The sequence below is a fragment of the Ananas comosus genome, linkage group 19 (genome assembly GCF_001540865.1).
Source record: "Ananas comosus cultivar F153 linkage group 19, ASM154086v1, whole genome shotgun sequence".
Lineage (NCBI taxonomy): Eukaryota > Viridiplantae > Streptophyta > Magnoliopsida > Poales > Bromeliaceae > Ananas > Ananas comosus.
In genome coordinates, this window is record NC_033639.1 from 9,005,668 (window position 1) to 9,023,696 (window position 18,029).

Consider the following 18,029-nt stretch of genomic DNA (forward strand, 5'->3'; position numbering starts at 1 on the left):
AAAGTAAAAATGTTTGTACATGTACTAGCTTTTTAGCTAAAAAAAAAGAAAGATATAATCTATTTGATTGAGCATTTGCCATTTCACCTGGAACTTCAACATTCATGTATCAAGGATACGAATGTGCTCAAGGATCTCCAACAATGAAAGGAGAAGTTATGGCTATTAGGTATTAGCTAGGATTCTTTATGGCAAATGTAAGTCCAAAGTTAAATGCATATTAAACTTAACTCCAACTGCAGTACAATTTGGACAAATAATTTCTTAAAGATCGATTGTGATGGCTTTTTGTATATGAAGTCGCTAGAATTGCCTTATAAGAGAGCAGACCTAAATCTTGTGAGTGGGGATTAGATCCTCCACCATTCAATTTCTAACTTATCATCAAGGACGATATTAAAAAAAATCAACACTAATTGACAAAAATCCTTAGTGGTGGTTTTTTTTTTTTTTTTTTTTGGTGGAGAATATAACTTACACTTACTATCATAAAGAAATAAATATAATTGACTACTATCATACCTTTTTTTTAAGGAACACAATTATATAGGGGGCGGTAAGGAAAAAATCTTAAAATTGATGTAATTTACACTCACTATCGTTAAGAAATTGATATAATTGACTATATCTTACTTATTTTAAGTAAGTAATATACTTTTAAGTTTAAAAGGACAATATTTTACTGTCCTTATCAAATCAATTTCTCTAGTGTTTAAAAATTATTTGAAGCGAAATGTGGTGAACTTTTTTCTACTGCATTGCTTATGATGTATATTGTAGTTACCCACCTTTTTTTATATTGAGTCTTATACATTACTTACAAAATACAACTTATATTGAATAAAGTTTTTAGATTGTAAAAATAAGGAATAGACGAGATCCTTTTTTGCTACATAGCTGTCTTTTGTCTATCATTTTTCTTTCCCCACCCCCTTCAAGGCCCTGCTGCCTCATCCATATAGCTTAATTTGTTCGTTTATTAAACGAAATGAATAGCGTGCTACACTTTCCTCAAAAAAAAAAAAAGGAAAAAAGAAATGGAAAAAAGGAAAGGATGCAAAGTTTTTTTTTTTTTTTTGAAGGAGATCTTTCAAATATTGTTGAATGAAGCTAAAAGAGGAGGTGAACGTACCACTGTGGTGAGAGAATCAAACTTTAGAAATATATAACATGGGAGAAGAAAAGGGTAACCCTTTTCTCTCTCTACGTCGTACACCCATCACCATCAACCCTCTGACAGAGATTACATGCAAAAGCCAAGATAGCAGCGACAAGAGAGAGAGAGAGAGAGAGAGAGAATTATCCTCTCAAAACCAACCATTTTTTATAATTAAACTGTTAAGTACAGCCCCTCCAACTTCTCATTATGACTTAACATCTCTTCTTTATTTCTTTCCTTTTCTCTAATCTAATTACATGCATGATCATAAAAATCCTTCAACTCCCTCCCTATCTAGATCTCTCTCTCTCTCTCTCTCTCTCTCTCTACCTGTGTGTGTGTGTGTGTTAGCAATAACTAGAAAGGGAGAGACAATTATCATCTTAAACGCAACCATTTTTCATAATTACAAGTTAATTAATGTTAAGTACACCCTTCCAACCCCTCATTATGACCTAATCTTATTATGTATGAACATAAAAAGCCTTCAACTACTCTCTCTCTCTCTCTCTTTCTCTCTAGTTTCTCTGACTAACAAAACCACCACAGCCACTACTTCCCCTATAGGGAGAAGCTCCAAAGCATGGCATAGCTTTCACAGTCCCACCACAAAAAGGGTAGCGCTTTTCCTTTACCACATATACACCACAACAGTAACAGTAATCACATATAACAACAACAACAACAACAACAAAGAAGCAAACCCAAACTCCAAACACCTTCTCTCTCTCCCCTTTATATCCAACCCCCACTTCCCATTGCCTTTTAAATCCCCCCCCTCTCCACCTCCAAATCCCCTCAACTCACTCATCACCCATCCATATTCCATACCCCAAAAGAGAAGCAAAAATATATATATAAAAGAAGGAGAAGAAGAAGCTAGAGAGAGAGAGAGAGAGAGAGAGAGAGAGAGAAACTGAGAAACCCACAACTTCCACTTGTTGGGTACTCTCTCTCCCCCTCCTTTCTTTGTCCCTCCTCTCCATTACTTGGTCTTCTCTCTCTCTCTCTCTCTCTCTCTCTCTCTCTCTCTCTCTCTCTCTCTCTCTGTGATCTAAAACTTTGTTTCTCTTTGTACACCACCCAGTATTTGATGGGAAGATGATGAACCGCGCCAACCCCAACGACCCCTACGTCCCCTCCATGATGATGTCCTTCGTTGGCCTCGACCCCAACCCCAACCCTAACCCTAACCCTACTAACCCCACCCCTCAAAGACTCCACCTTTCCGACCCTTGGGACCCCTCCCCCTCCTCCGCCGCCTTCTTCCCCAACTCCGGCGTCGGCGGCGGCGTCACCTTCCTCGACTACCCACCGCCCCCTCTCCTCCCCTTCAACACCACCACCGCCGCCGCCGCCGCCAACATTAACGCCAACCCCAACTCCCCCTTCTACCCCACTTCCCCGACGCACGACTACCCGCCCTCGGCGGGCCTCGTGAAGCGCGAGGCCGACGCCGCCGCCCTCCTCCGCCCCGCCATCGGCCTCAACCTCGGCCACCGCACCTACTTCCCCTCCGGCGGCGATTCCGCCGCCGTCGCCATCGACCGCCTCTTCTCCGCCCGCCCGCCCGCCCACGCCGTCCCGAGAGGCCTGCTGTACGCCCTCGGCGGTCTCGGCGGGAGTGGCGCGCACAACCCCGGCTACCAGCACTATCACCACCACCACCATCACCACCAGCCCCCCCGCTGCCAGGCCGAGGGCTGCGGCGCCGACCTCTCCGGCGCCAAGCACTACCACCGCCGCCACAAGGTCTGCGAATTCCACTCCAAGGCCGCCGTCGTCGCCGCCAAGGGACTGCAGCAGCGCTTCTGCCAGCAGTGCAGCAGGTACCTAAAGTCGAAATTAAAGAATCATATATATTAACATCATCTTATCCTAATCCCAGTTTTAGTATTTTGTTCTTACTTACTTTCTATCATTTTCTTTCTTTTTTTTTTTTTTAGAGAATAACGATTGTTTCATATAATTTAATATAGTATAAAAATATAAGATTAATTCTGTGTTCGAGTCACGTGAGATTCCTAATATTATTAATTTTCTCTTATTTGATTCAAATTCACGTCATGTATATGTATTTGACAACCGGTCTCTAATCCGGACGTGAGAAAGAGTGTTAAATGTAAAATTATTTAAATATTATTTTTTTATCAATTTAAGTTTTTAAAAAATAGCTATTGTTTCGCATAATTTAATAATTTTGTTGTTTTTTTATATATAAAATTTTTGGAGGACAGTGTGGAGTTTCTCTAGAGAGCTAGAGAACCCCCGTGTGATAGTTTGCTCTATATATGAGTGTTGTTTTGGTGTATAAATATATTAAAGTAACACAACAAGAGATTCTATGTTCAAAAGAAAAATTAACTACTTGTTTAATGCAAAATCTATGTTTTAGCGCTACAAAAGCTTTCCAGCTGAGGAGAGAGCACATTAAATTGGGCCGTGATTAAATGACTATTTTTAATGGTTGTAGCTATTATTATATAATATATCTAGAAAAACAAACAGGGCCTTACTATGTATGGGGACCCTTGGATCACTTCCCTTCTTAGGCCATTCACACCCAGCTTTGTTCTTTACTGAATGCTTTATATATAATATATATATATATATATATATATATATATATATATATATATATATATATATATATATATNATGTATGGGGACCCTTGGATCACTTCCCTTCTTAGGCCATTCACACCCAGCTTTGTTCTTTACTGAATGCTTTATATATATATATATATATATATATATATATATATATAGAATTGAACTCTTATGTTTACCATAGCTATGGACTCTATATATATATATTATATATATATATGTATGTAGAGGGAACACTATTTGTTATTTTAAGTACGAATCACTTTCTCTCTTAAATGATAACTTAGTATGTTTGTTTTTGTTCTCACCCTTGTTATTAAAAGCTTCTGTCTCTCTGGAAACAGTAGTAGGAGAAAGAGCAGCAGATCAGAGCCTCTGCCCCGCATACTTGTGAACATATCTGTTACTTATGGCTATCACATCTTTATTGTGTTTTGTTCTCTCTCTCTCTCTCTCTCTCTCTCTCTCTCTCTCTCTCTTTGTGATTGGAGATAACCCAGACCCCAGTAGTATATCACTGACACACACACACACCCTAGCTGCAAAACCCAATGCTATATAGCTAGCTTTTTCCCTTGTGATAGAACATAAATCGATCAACAGAAATTATTGCAACTGGTGCATCATATATATATATTTTGCACTCCTAAAGTTGATTATAAAAACCACCAAAATCAAAATTTAATTTTATTACATATCCTTCATATGTGGCATGTAAAGACATAATTTTTAAAGTATTATGTATTATTAAAAGTACACATGTGGTCTATGATGCAATTGGTGCGCCCAATAAGTTTTCTATGAATTCACCAACCATAGGGTTTCTTCTTTTCTATGTGCATCTCCCTTTACTTCTTTCCTGCTAACCTTTGGGCTTTTATGACTGTAACCTGCTCCTATTCTCTGCAGCTCCCACTGTTAAATAAAAGATATATATATATATATATACCCACTACATACATATTACATATTTATCTCTCCTCTCTCTAGCTAGTTTCTGGCCACTTCCCTTCTTTTACAGTCATATATATGGTAAGTAGGGGCATTTTTCCTACTCAGCCCTATATAAAAAGATATATGTGTAATTATTATTATTATTATTATTATTATTATTATTTGTGGTTAGGTTCTAATGAATTAATCATATATATATATAGTTTTACTTTTAATGGTGTACATGCATGTAGGTTCCATGTGCTCTCCGAGTTTGATGAAGCCAAAAGGAGCTGTAGGAAGCGCTTAGCTGACCACAACCGCAGGAGGAGGAAGCCACAGGGATCAACTCAATCCACAGACTCTTCAAACCAAAAGAACAGCAACTGCAGCAGCTCACAGAAGAGCAAGCAAAGCACAAAGCCCACTAGAGACACTAGTAGTGAGTTTGATCTTAATTACTTCCTTTTTCGCGAAATAGTTTTTCTCTAAAAGCTTAAACTACGCACTAGGCGAAGAGTTAGGGAATTTCATTAATTAGGCACACAAAACATAGACTTTTGATTTAAAGTTTGTGTTATTATGTCATCTATATACAGCAATCACCACCAAGTCAACTACCACCATATCCAATGCAAGTGTAAGCTTGGAGGGCCAAAACAAAGGGACTCATTACAGGAATGGACCAGCTTTATCTCTTGGAGGAGTTGGAGTTGGAGTTGGAGTTGGAGTTGGAGTACTTGCAATGGAGAGTAAGGGAGGGAATAACATGGACTCTGATTTTATGTACCAACAAAGCCAAGGGCTACACTATGCTTCATTTGTAGAGGAGAAGGTCTCCGAAGACGAAGAAGAAGACGACGACGAAGAAGAAGAAGAAGAGCAGCGCCACCACCAAGAGATATTGCATCCTTTCTCCTCTGCGGAGTCCACCAACAACAACACCTTCTTCCACCACCACAACCTCTTCTCCTCCGCCGCCGCCGCCGCCGCCGCCGCCTCTGCCGATGGCTCCCACTCAACCACGGAGGGCGGTGGCGGTGGCGACACGGCCACCGCCACCCTACACCATCACCACCACCACCACAACCACCACCAAGGCCTCCACCTAGGGCAAGCCATGTTTGAGGTGGACTTCATGTGATCATCATGTTAATGAAGGATAAGGAGAAAGAAATTAAGGGTAAAAAGTTAATGTACTAATTAAGAGTTACCTCCCAACTATGTTCTATTTTGAAATGTGCCCCTCATCTTTATTTATTATTATTGTTATTATTTTCTCTAGTATTCCTTTAACTTTGAGTTATTCAGCTGGTCAACTAAATTAAAAATTTTATTAAATTTGATGGCTTTATTTATTAGATAAGTACTGAAAAGTGTTAAAAGCTTTCATTAATGTATAAGTTAGTAAAATTGCTAATTTATTCGACTAAAATTATTCAAATTGTAGATATTAAAAGTTAAGAGCGCATTGATGAAGAAATAAAATAAAATAAAATTGAGGAGCTCATTTTAAAGCTTCCTAGAGTTGAGGGGGGCTCCATACAATTTAACCAAAAGAAAACGTGTGGAGTGATATATATATATATATATATATATAGAGAGAGAGAGAGAGAGAGAGAGTAGGGAAGATTGAGTTATGATATACTTTAGAAGTAGCTAATATCTTTGTGCTTCTAAGTTTAATAGCCCTTGAATCTACTCCTTAATTACTAATAACCCCTTGAATCAAACACTATCCACCTACACACCAACCACCACCACTATCATCAACAACTACACTTCTCTAATCCAATAGTTAAAAACTCAAAAGCAACCACCCCCATTGATGCTTGAGAGTATTCTAGCTCCAATCTCTCTCTCTAGAGAAGAGAAGAGAGAGAAGAGAGAGATATATACATATATAAGAAGAGAGAGAGAGAGAGAGAGTTGAGCTAGAATACTCTCAAAAGCACCAAGGGATGATGTTTTTGAGTTTTTAACCATTGGATGGAGAGATGTAAGGTTGAGATGATGGTGGTAAGTGGTAGTAGGTGAAATAGTATTTGATTTAAGGATTATTAGTAATTAATTATAATTAAGGAGTAAATCCAAAGGTAGAAACTTAGTAGCACTTAATAGTTGAATGCAACCAAACAAATTTTCAACTGCATGCAACCAAACAAATTATTTCTAGTTGTAGTGCTTTCTACTACTTCCAACCAAACATCATGCATATAGTCGCAACTGCTATATTTCTAACTACATGCACCTCTAAGGTTCGGTTTGGTTCGGGGATAAAGCGTGGATAATGAAAGTTATCCCCTCTATTCCGCTAAACGAGATATTTTTTCACCGATATATTTTATTCCGGTCAAACCTTGTTATTCCTAGCTATTTCGGAATAGCTTGAGATTTACTATTCCACCATTTTGACAAAATAATACTATTTCAAGATTTAATTTCAAATTTTATTAAAATTATAAATTGAATTAAAATTAAATTATATAGATTTAATATGTTATATATTATAATATGTCAATTTTATTATAAAATTTTTAATTGTACTATATAAATATTATCTATATGTAAATATTATAATAAATTTTATAATAAATTATATTTAAATATTATAATAAATCATTTTTATTAAATCATAATAAATTATTTTTACAATAATTATTTTTATAAAAATTATTTATATTAAATTATATTTTTTATCAAATTTAAATAATTGTTTTTTTTTACTACCCTCTACTATTTCATAAAATTAACCAAACATAATTTTAATTATTTTTAGAAATACCAGCATTACAAACCAAACATAATTTTATTTTTATTCCTGACTATTCCAGTATAGCAAGCAATTTCAGGGATAAAAAAATTTATCCCAATGTTCGTTATTCCCAAACCAAACGGGGCCTAACTATACTGCATTTGTAATTTCATCAAACCAAACGGCCCCTTAGTGTTTGTAAGATTTTCGTCGTTTGATCAACCCCGTTAACCATTTTTATCTGTTAAATCATACCATTCAACCAATTACTCACTCAATCCTAAAGAACGACTATCGCCCTAAACGCATATCTCTTAATCCAAAGATCGAAAACATACAAGCACCGTGACTTAGTACTTTCAAAGTCAAAGGAGTTTAAGTAAATTATTGGGCTCAATCCAACTCAACTTACTAGCTAGTTACCTAAATCTATTATCCCCGCGTTACATCTATTTTAACCAATAATTAATAGTCAATAAATAGTTGTGGACAATTTTCAGCTTTTTGGCTCGTATAATTAAAACTTAAAATTAATTGTGGACACACCTTCCTTTGACCACGAAACTGGTTCCACTGACCAAATTGTGCATCAGTTTGTCAGGAAACAGTTCATCAGTTTGTCTTTAAAAAAAAAAAAAAAAATTCTGAAAATTTGGTTCAGATGTGTTCCCCAAAAGAACCATCAATTCATTAAGCAGTACTCATGCTTTGTTCTTATTTACTGTTCTTCTGTAATAATTTTATGGTAACACTAATTACTAATAGAGTACGGCTTGTATACTTTTAGAAGCACGAAAACATCCGTGCTATACTTTTGAAAATATAAAAAAGTTGGTGCTTTCGATCTTTTTACTTTTGGATCAAGAACCATACGTAGAATTAGAATAATAATGATCCTTCTTAGGGTTGAGTGATCTCCTTAGTATTTAGTAGCCCTCTAGAATAATAATATTACTCCATAGACTAGAAATGATCAAAGAGTTTGATTCAAGGCTTAAAAATTTGAAAGCACCAACAACTTTTTTATACTTTCAGAAGCGCCATAGTTGGACTCTCTCTCTCTCTCTCTCTCTCTCTCTCTCTCTCTCTCTCTATATATATATATATAGTCTGGTTGCAATACTATTAATAATATCAAATGCTTAGTGCTATCAAATTTTTTGCCGTTAAATTTATTTCTTTGACCATTTTCACCTGTTAGATCATACTATTCAACTAACTATCTGTGAGATCATCCGGCATATTTTTTCATCTAAATATCGAAAATCTAATAGCACTAATAACTTTGTGTTATTTTTATTTTTCTAACCTAATTCTATATATGTGTGTATGCATTATTATAAAGTGTTGTACTATGAAAGGGACGTTGATAGAGAAAGAGCTACAGTGTGGGGCCTCACACCATAAAATTAAACCAGTTCGCCATCTGGTGAGGAGGAAGTATCATAATACAGAAATTTATTCAGTACAATATGCATGGTAGGAGATGTGGCCACAAATAAGCTCGCATCTTAAAGCATTCTTTTCAAACACTAGTGTGAGGCAGAGTTGTTTTTTTTTCTCCTCGTGCGCCTAAGAGAGAGAGCTCAAAATTTTAGAAATATTTTTTTTTATTTTTATTTTTTAATATATTCACAATATATTTTTTTATTATTTTAAAATATTTCTGCAGTTACTATCCGTTAAGTTAACTTGGGTTAAACGTCAGTTAAATATCTATTAGAGTTAAAAAAAAAATCAAGCAAATAAAAAATATTGGTGATGGTAGAAAGTTATATTTGAAAAGATCAAAAATCAAAACACTTTTTGTACCCCTAGAGCAAATAAAAAAAGTCGGTAATAATGGTGGAAGTGTATATTTGAAAGAGCAAAATAGTAATTTCATACAGATAACAGTTATTATTTACAGTTCATTAATAGAATTTAACGCACTAGGGGTATATTTGAAATAGATTGGAACGTAAAATTTTTTTTTTTAATATTAGCCTTCTAAGAGAAATAAATCAGAAAGTCGAAAATTTTATAGAAATATATAAACAATTATCCCAATAGAAAAATATTAAGTTAAAGATCCAAAAGAAGTCAAAATCCAACATCGCTCCATCATTTACGATTTTGATATAATAAAAAAAAAAGAAGAGAATCAATAAGAGTAGTGTAATGGCATATATAGTTAATCGTATTAATTTCATCCCACATTTTGCCTGTCTCAAATGTGCCAAAAAATTTTACATAACTAATTAATTTGGCTATGAAAATTTTTATAGGATTATTTAGAGCTAGGCTTGTATATGCTTTTAGAAGCCTGGTGATCTCTGTGCTATCAAGTCGTTTTTGATACTGAAATTTCCGAATCGACAATTTATTTTGTTAGACTTAATTTAAAGTATTTAAAAAATAAATTTCATAATTTTTCAATATCATTTACCTAATTATTGAAGAGGCCGAAAATCAATAATTTTAATGATCGTGGTGAAACATTTGCAAGTTTAATGATTTAGAAAAATGAAAATCATATAATATTTTGATAGAAAATTTATTATACTACATAAAATAAAATCAATATTTTTGATCTAAAATTTTTGTATCATATTATCACTTTTTATAAGATTTTTTTATTTTTAGCTATTAATTTTGAGTCATTTCAATCGCTAAGTAAATGATATTGAAAAATCACGAAATTAATTTTTCTAGATACTTTCAATATTCTATATCAAGTCTAACGAAACCGACCGTTGATTTAAAATTCAAGTATTAAGAGCGACTTGATATGCACCTCAAAACCAACTTAAAAAAAAAAAAAAAAAAATCTTTCGTGCATAGTCCTCTAAAATTTGACGAGGGTACGTAAAAATAAAGATAAACTTTAAATACCACCTCTATAGTTTTGTACTTTCTCACTTTAGTACCATGTGGTTTAAAGTGTATCAATTTAGTACCCCATAGTTTCATTTTTATCTTTTCGTCAGCTTTTTCGTTAATATTTCGTTAAATTATATACAAAAAACTTCAAATACCTATCCGGTGATTTCACACTTTCTCACATTAGTACCCTATGGTTTAAAGTGTATTAATTTAGTATCATGTGGTTTATTTTAACTTTTTATTATTGATTCCACTAATTTTTTTCGTTAAATCAGTGACAAAGTTAAAATTAAGAGATACTAAAGTGAATATTCGATAAACCTAGGTAGGGTATTTGAAGTTTCCTTAATAATAGAAAAAACTTCAAAAACCACCCTTGTGGTTTCACACTTTCTCACATTAGTACCCTATGGTTTAAAGTGTATTAATTTAGTATCATGTGGTTTATTTTAACTTTTTATTATTGATTCCACTAATTTTTTTCGTTAAATCAGTGACAAAGTTAAAATTAAGAGATACTAAAGTGAATATTCGATAAACCTAGGTAGGGTATTTGAAGTTTCCTTAATAATAGAAAAAACTTCAAAAACCACCCTTGTGGTTTCACACTTTCTCACATTAGTACCCTATGGTTTAAAGTGTATTAATTTAGTATCATGTGGTTTATTTTAACTTTTTATTATTGATTCCACTAATTTTTTTCGTTAAATCAGTGACAAAGTTAAAATTAAGAGATACTAAAGTGAATATTCGATAAACCTAGGTAGGGTATTTGAAGTTTCCTTAATAATAGAAAAAACTTCAAAAACCACCCTTGTGGTTTCACACTTTCTCACATTAGTACCCTATGGTTTAAAGTGTATCAATTTAGTACCCCATAGTTTCATTTTTATCTTTTCGTCAGCTTTTTCGTTAATATTTCGTTAAATTATATACAAAAAATTTCAAATACCCCACCTAGGTTTATCGNTTTGCAAGTTTAATGATTTAGAAAAATGAAAATCATATAATATTTTGATAGAAAATTTATTATACTACATAAAATAAAATCAATATTTTTGATCTAAAATTTTTGTATCATATTATCACTTTTTATAAGATTTTTTTATTTTTAGCTATTAATTTTGAGTCATTTCAATCGCTAAGTAAATGATATTGAAAAAAAAAAAAAAAAATCTTTCGTGCATAGTCCTCTAAAATTTGACGAGGGTACGTAAAAATAAAGATAAACTTTAAATACCACCTCTATAGTTTTGTACTTTCTCACTTTAGTACCATGTGGTTTAAAGTGTATCAATTTAGCATCCTATTTTTTCATTTTTCTCTTTTTATCGGTCCCTCCATTAACTTTTCGTTAAATCATATACCAAAAACTTCAGACACTCTATTTGTAGGTTATCGAATATTCACTTTAGTGCTCTTTAGTTTTAACTTTGTCACTGATTTAGCGAAAAAAAAATTAATAGATGGGATAACAAAAAGCGAAAAATAAAACAACAGAGTACAAAAATGATACACTTTAAAGCACATAGTACTAAAGTGAGAAAGTGCGAAACTAAAGGAATGGTATTTGAAGTTTTTCCTAAAATTAAATTTCGTGCTCCATCTGGCCCAATTCGAAAGCGACAACGCCCACGGCTAAATTTTGGGCCTCGTGGGCCGGCCTACTATCCACGCTCTCATTCGTCATACATTTTAGGAGCAATTGTTTATATATCTCTGAAAAGTTTTAGACCTTTTAATTTATATTTTTAGAAGACTAATACTGAAAATACTTTTTTTACGTTTCAACGTATGTCAAATATATCTCTAAAGTTAAATTCTGTTAATAAACGGTTAGCAATAGCTGTTATTTGTATAAAATTACTATTTTGTCATTTCAAATATACTCTTCTACGATCACCTACTTTTTCTTATTTGCCCTTAAGTTGGCACAAAAAGTATTTTAATTTTTGTTATCTTTTCAAATATACCTTTTTATCATCATCAATATTTTTTATTTGTCCTTAAGTTAAGGGTAAAAGAGGTATTTTAATTTTTTTAAACTCTGATAGATATTTAACTCACGTTTAATTTTAGGGATATTTTGGAATAACGGAGGAACATATAAGGGGTATATTGGAAAGAAAAAAAAAAGTGAGGATAAATGAGATATTTTCGAAGTTTTGAGAAGTATATAGGCAATTATTTGTAGATTTAACGGTAAATTTCAAATACCACCCATGTGGTTTCACACTTTCTCACTTTAGTACCTTGTCGTTTAAAATATATCAAGTTAGTACCCTGTGGTTTTATTTTTATCTATTCATCAGCTTCTTCATTAATATTTTATTAAATTATATACAAAAAATTTCAAATACCCCACCTAGGTTTATCGAATATTCACTTTAGTATCTCTTTGTTTTAGTTTTGTTACTGAATTAATAAAAAAAATTAATGGAATTGATAATAAGAAGAGAAAAATAAAACCACACGGTACCAAATTGATACACTTTAAATCACAAAGTAGTAAAGTGAGAAAGTGCGAAACCATAAGAATGGTATTTGAAGTTTTTACTATAATTTATATTGATCGTTTCTAAAGTAAGTGACAAGAATTTTCAATTTTAAGTCTGTTTGGTTTTACAAAAAAGTGTAAAAAATTTGTTTGAGAAAAAAAAAATTTCATAGGTAACCACTTTTTAAGTTTGCTGCCTATTGGATCTGAAGAAAATGACCTTTTTTTTAAAGATTTTTTTTTTCAAATTTTGTGCAAAACTACTGGTTTTGTTTTCTAATTTTTTTTTTTTTTAAGGAAAGCGAGAAAAATTATTTTTCATAAGATCCGAAAAAAAAAAAAAAAAGCTTTGCAAAGTAACTATTTTTTTTTTTTGGGATAACTTTTAAAACTCCCTCTGTAGTTTTGCAACTTCTATGTGTGTATCTGAAAGTTTTTTGTATATAATTTAACGAAATATTAAAAAAAAGTTTGCCGAAAAAATAAAAACAAAACAACCGGAGGACAAATTGATACACTTTAAATTATAGGATACCAAAGTAAGAAAGAAACTATAGGGGTTTTTTCGAAGTTTTTCTTTTTTTTTTTGAAAGCTAAACAGGTGAAAAGTTTTTTAAAGAATTGGCCTATATTCGAGGGGTCTAGGTGCATTTTTACCAAAAAGCTTCGGGAGCTCGCCCACTCTCACTCCCCGCACCATTCCATGAGCTCGGATAATAATCCCCTCGATCGATCTCGTCCTCACCCTCTCCACCGAAACCCTAACGAAACCCTAATCGCTCTCCGAAGCTCGGCTGCGGCGGCGGAGGAGGAGGGAGGGATCCGAGCCCTCCTCTCGACCTTGGGGGCGCTCATGGCGGCGGAGATCCCGATCGGCCGCGTCGCCCTCCGCCACCTCGTGCGGTTCCTCGCCGCCGTTCTCTACTTCCACTCCTCCGAGTACGCCCTCGCCGTCGCCTTCCATGGCCGCTTCAACGTTTCCCCTGCTTGTGAGCTCTAATTTCGATACTGTTTCGTATTGCAGTGTGTTCAAATTTGAGGTTTATCTTTTGTTTTGATCTATCCTGTTTCAAATGTTGAAGGGTGAATGAGAGCATTAAATTTGAGTATTTTTGGTGGTTGGTCGGTGAGATTTGTGCAATTTGAGAATTGGAGCATTTCACAGTTTCTTTGATGAAACCAAATATTTTTATTTGTTCTGAGTTCTTTTCATCATTGAATATTGTCGAGTTACAGATAATTATTGTAAAAGGTAAGGTTTCTACAGGGATATTGCATCAGATGCTAGAATTTTTGGGGAAAAGAAGCTTAAATTGTACAAGAATATGTATTTAATTTTCTAAATCTAGGTAACCTAAGCAATGGATGACTTAATTTTATGCTGCATTGAGGAACGAAACATAAAAATGTAGTTGTTGGGGACCAAATCGGAGACCCCTGGTGCAACTTACCCTTTAATTTACTATGCGCTGTCCTAAATATTTATGTCAAAAGTTCAAATTTTAATACTAATGTTTCTTTTGCAGCACTTCTGATCAGCAAACAGTATATTGCTGCGATGAGTTGTGCGGTGCTTGAATATGTGATAGAGATTCTTCTCTTTCCCTCCTTGAAGGAGTATTGGTGGGTCAGCAATTTCGGCATCGTGATGATTATCGTCGGGGAGATCATCCGTAAAGCTGCTGTTCTAACAGCCGGTCGTTCCTTCACACACACCATCAGGATTTATTACGAAGATCATCATGAGCTGATTACTCATGGAATTTATAGGTAATGATCATTCACCTGATTTACTTAATGATTTAGATCATTCTGAAGCTGAGTTTTGAGCTAATGTTTAAAGGAAAATTGAGAATTTATTGGACAGAATGCTAAACATTTAGTTTGCAAATACCAATTTTTGACTCTTTGTTCTGCAGCTTTAGTACATACCAGAACAAACACATCTTGGTAATTTAATGTACCTAAAGTTGTTTATCTAGGCAATTCAAATTGGTAAAAATACTGTGACCCTCTTAACTGTAGTAAATTTTAAATTTAGAATTTAGACCCTTTAACCTTTTTTTTTTTCTCTTTTCCGGGGTGGGGGTGGGTTGCGAACCCTAAATTTTTGTTATTATTATTATTATTATTATCATCTTTTCTACTCGAGTCATTTCGGTCAGTAGAATTGCCGATTATGGTAAGTTTAATGATTTCATTAGCTATTATTTTGTAATATTTAGTGGAACCTACTGTTTCATATGATTAATGGCGATTAGAGTAGTAGATTTTAACTAATCATCCGAATTAAACATAACTGCTGATTTTACTGACATAAGGAACTCAAAAGTGAAAGATCAAAAGTTGAGAAGGTGTCAATCAGAAGAAGTAAAGCTCCTTAGTTGATTCTTAATAGAAAGTTTCCTCATTTTCTCGTGTCTTCCGACTCTTCATAACCAGCCCAGCGTACTTTTGCTAGCTGTCATAGCCATTTTATTCTAAAATGCCCTTTTTTTCATCAAACCGTACGTAAATCTGGATTAGCTAGAAACAATTCTGACGGGGTTTTATTCTAGATCTTAATCAAATTGCTGGTATTTCTTTAATTTATTGTGGTCTATTGGTGTTGTCACGCATATTGGTGTTGGAATGTCCTTGCTGTTGATTTCTATCATTTCTTGTGGTCTATGATATCACATTTTGATGTATTTGTTAGCTCTTTAGGTGAATCTAGTGGAAGAAAACTTATCAAACCCTATAATCCTATGTAAATTCTAATATTCTCGGGGTACAATGCATAAATTTTCTACATTTTGGCCAATCTTGTAACTGTACTAATCTTTGCTTTCTAATTAAGCAGATTCATGCGGCATCCTGGTTATTGCGGCTTCTTCATCTGGGCAACTGGAACCCAGGTTATGCTCTGCAACCCGGTCTGCTTCATCGCCTTCGTCTTGGTCTTATGGAGATTCTTCTCTAGACGGATACCGTATCCTCTTAACACTATGATTTTGCGATGTCATTTACCTCATCCTATGAGGAGATTCATTCTATTTAAAGCTCTTTGCCTGACGATGAAACAAAGGTTAATTTTCCGTTTCCCTTCCTCATAGTTCAGTTCTTCGAGCTTGCTAATCCTTTACTAAGTTACAGTTATGAGGAGTATTTCCTGAGGCAGTTCTTCGGACGCCAGTATGTGGAATACGCACGCAGAGTGCCGTCTGGCATCCCTTTCGTAAGATGATAGTCTTGCTGATTGTGTAAGTATATACGCGAAATCCTATTTGGTATTCAGGACTTCTTTGGCGAAGCCGGAGCTTGTAGAAGTATTGTTTGTCTAAAGCTGCTTGTACAAAGCCTACCGTATGTCATCATTTTGCGTAATACCGAACTGAAACATCCCATTCACCGACAGGTAAAATATTACCTGGCTCAACAATGCGACATGCATGGGGTGGCTGCGTCAATCCATTGGCCAGAAGGGTTATCAAACTTGCGCTCTTTATGCAAATTTGATTACGAAGAAATGGCGCCGCCATGTGTAAATTGAAGGAATAAAGGACATAGCATTCCACTTGATCATTTGGTTGGCGCAACTGGAGAGCACTGCAAATAACAGAGCCATGGCCACAAAGAAAGAGATGTAGCATATACTATGCTTCAGGCTTATTTGCATTTGATGCTTCATAACTTTTAAACAATTTGATGTGTTTCAAAAAAAATTGTAGGACATTTTGGAGATCTTTGATCAAATTATCCCCGAGTTGGCCATTTTAATGTTTGGTACAATGATGTTGTTGAAATGCCAGTGTAGAATATTGTAGATCAGTTAGATTTTTGTTCTGATAATATTGTGAGTTCATCAATTGGTCATTTGGATTCATCTGATGCGCAAAAAGATTTAGACATTTGAATAATGTTGCTGATATCTATTAAGATGGATATTATGAAAAGTGATTCTGTGTTGGATGAGAGATTTAAACTTGCAAAGCACTGGAACTGAACTCGAGTTTGATGCAATTGGTTAGATCTGGTTGAATTCATCTCGAACCCTATGCAGTTGGGCTCGAACCGGACGTGTTTTCGGGTTCATCAGTGGCTCGGAAACCTTAAGGGCGTGTTTGGTCGCTTCTTTTTTACCCTAGAATCGAAATCGGAATGGATGAATCTGTTTGTAGGTGTTTGGTATGCGGGAGTTTCATTCCGATTACGATTTCCGAGTGGAATAGGAATTTTCCAATCATCTCATTTTTCAATCCGGCTTAAAAGGCCGAATTGAAAGTTGAATCCAGACGGAATAGATATTTATTCGGATTAAATTTATTTTTTCAACTTTTTTAATTAAAATATGAGTTAAAATTTAAAAATTAAATATATAATTTTAAATTTTAATTTGAACTTAAATTAAAAATTTAAATTTAATCAAGTATTTCGAATCTAACTTATGAATTTGAATTTAAATTAAATTTTAATTTATATAAAGTTTTATTCAAATTTTATTTCAAACTTAAATTAAATTTATGGATTCAAATTAAAATTTAAATTATAATTTTAGTTTGAATTTGAATAAATTAAAATTTAGTTTCATAATTTGAATTATCCACTCAACTTCAAAGTTGAATTTTTTTTAAAAAAAATAGATTTAAAATTTTGACATTATTTCAAAATTTTGATATAATTTTTTAATATTTAATTTTTAATTTGAATTTAAATTAATATATTATAAAGATAATGTTAATATATTAATTTGATTACGTTTTTTATATCCATCTAAACCAAATACCGATAGTGGGAATGATTATTTCGATTCCAATTCAGGTGACGAACCAAACAGAATTAGGTAATAAGTCATTCCGATTCCGATTCCAGCTTATTTTGATTCCGATTCCAATTCCAACTCCGACTTCGAACCAAACACGCCCTAAAAGTAACTTCATTTGAGTTGAAATGAATCAAATTTCATTTTATCATCAAATGATGTCATTAATGAATTACTTGCACTTTCAATCAAAATTCCCTCGAAAATTATTGTGTTGGTTGGCTCAATTCGACCATGCACGAAACTGGATCAAATCGACAACCATTTTGATTTGAGAACCACCGGTTCATGTGGTGCCAACCCAACCCAACCCAAACCAAGCCAAACCAATTTGGGTTTTTAGACATTTTTTTAAGGGTAAATTGCACCTTCTGCCCTCAAACTTTGAGTCGCGCGATATTTTAATACT

At 33.8% G+C, this 18,029-nt stretch overlaps 2 protein-coding genes across 2 annotated transcripts; both read left to right on the forward strand.

Moving 5' to 3' along the window:
• Window positions 2,028-5,941, forward strand: LOC109725128 (protein LIGULELESS 1-like). The gene is made up of 4 exons (XM_020254206.1): window positions 2,028-2,104; window positions 2,247-2,988; window positions 4,957-5,144; window positions 5,302-5,941. Exons 2-4 carry the CDS (start codon window positions 2,261-2,263, stop codon window positions 5,844-5,846), a joined length of 1,461 nt encoding a protein of 486 aa, XP_020109795.1. The 5' UTR covers window positions 2,028-2,104; window positions 2,247-2,260; the 3' UTR covers window positions 5,847-5,941.
• Window positions 13,479-16,718, forward strand: LOC109724846 (probable protein-S-isoprenylcysteine O-methyltransferase). The gene is made up of 5 exons (XM_020253787.1): window positions 13,479-13,808; window positions 14,346-14,589; window positions 15,662-15,790; window positions 15,955-16,061; window positions 16,217-16,718. The coding sequence occupies exons 1-4, from the start codon at window positions 13,523-13,525 to the stop codon at window positions 16,043-16,045; spliced, it is 750 nt and encodes a 249-aa protein (XP_020109376.1). The 5' UTR covers window positions 13,479-13,522; the 3' UTR covers window positions 16,046-16,061; window positions 16,217-16,718.

Bases quoted from the DNA above. Each gene is read 5' to 3' on its own strand.
- LOC109724846 (XM_020253787.1), top strand. From the start codon at position 13,523: ATGAGCTCGGATAATAATCCCCTCGATCGATCTCGTCCTCACCCTCTC. The intron at 13,809-14,345 runs GTGAGCTCTAAT...TTTCTTTTGCAG, and splicing joins CTTCAACGTTTCCCCTGCTT to CACTTCTGATCAGCAAACAG. The intron at 14,590-15,661 runs GTAATGATCATT...CTAATTAAGCAG, and splicing joins ATTACTCATGGAATTTATAG to ATTCATGCGGCATCCTGGTT.
- LOC109725128 (XM_020254206.1), top strand. From the start codon at position 2,261: ATGATGAACCGCGCCAACCCCAACGACCCCTACGTCCCCTCCATGATG. The intron at 2,989-4,956 runs GTACCTAAAGTC...ACATGCATGTAG, and splicing joins TTCTGCCAGCAGTGCAGCAG to GTTCCATGTGCTCTCCGAGT. The intron at 5,145-5,301 runs GTGAGTTTGATC...ATCTATATACAG, and splicing joins GCCCACTAGAGACACTAGTA to CAATCACCACCAAGTCAACT.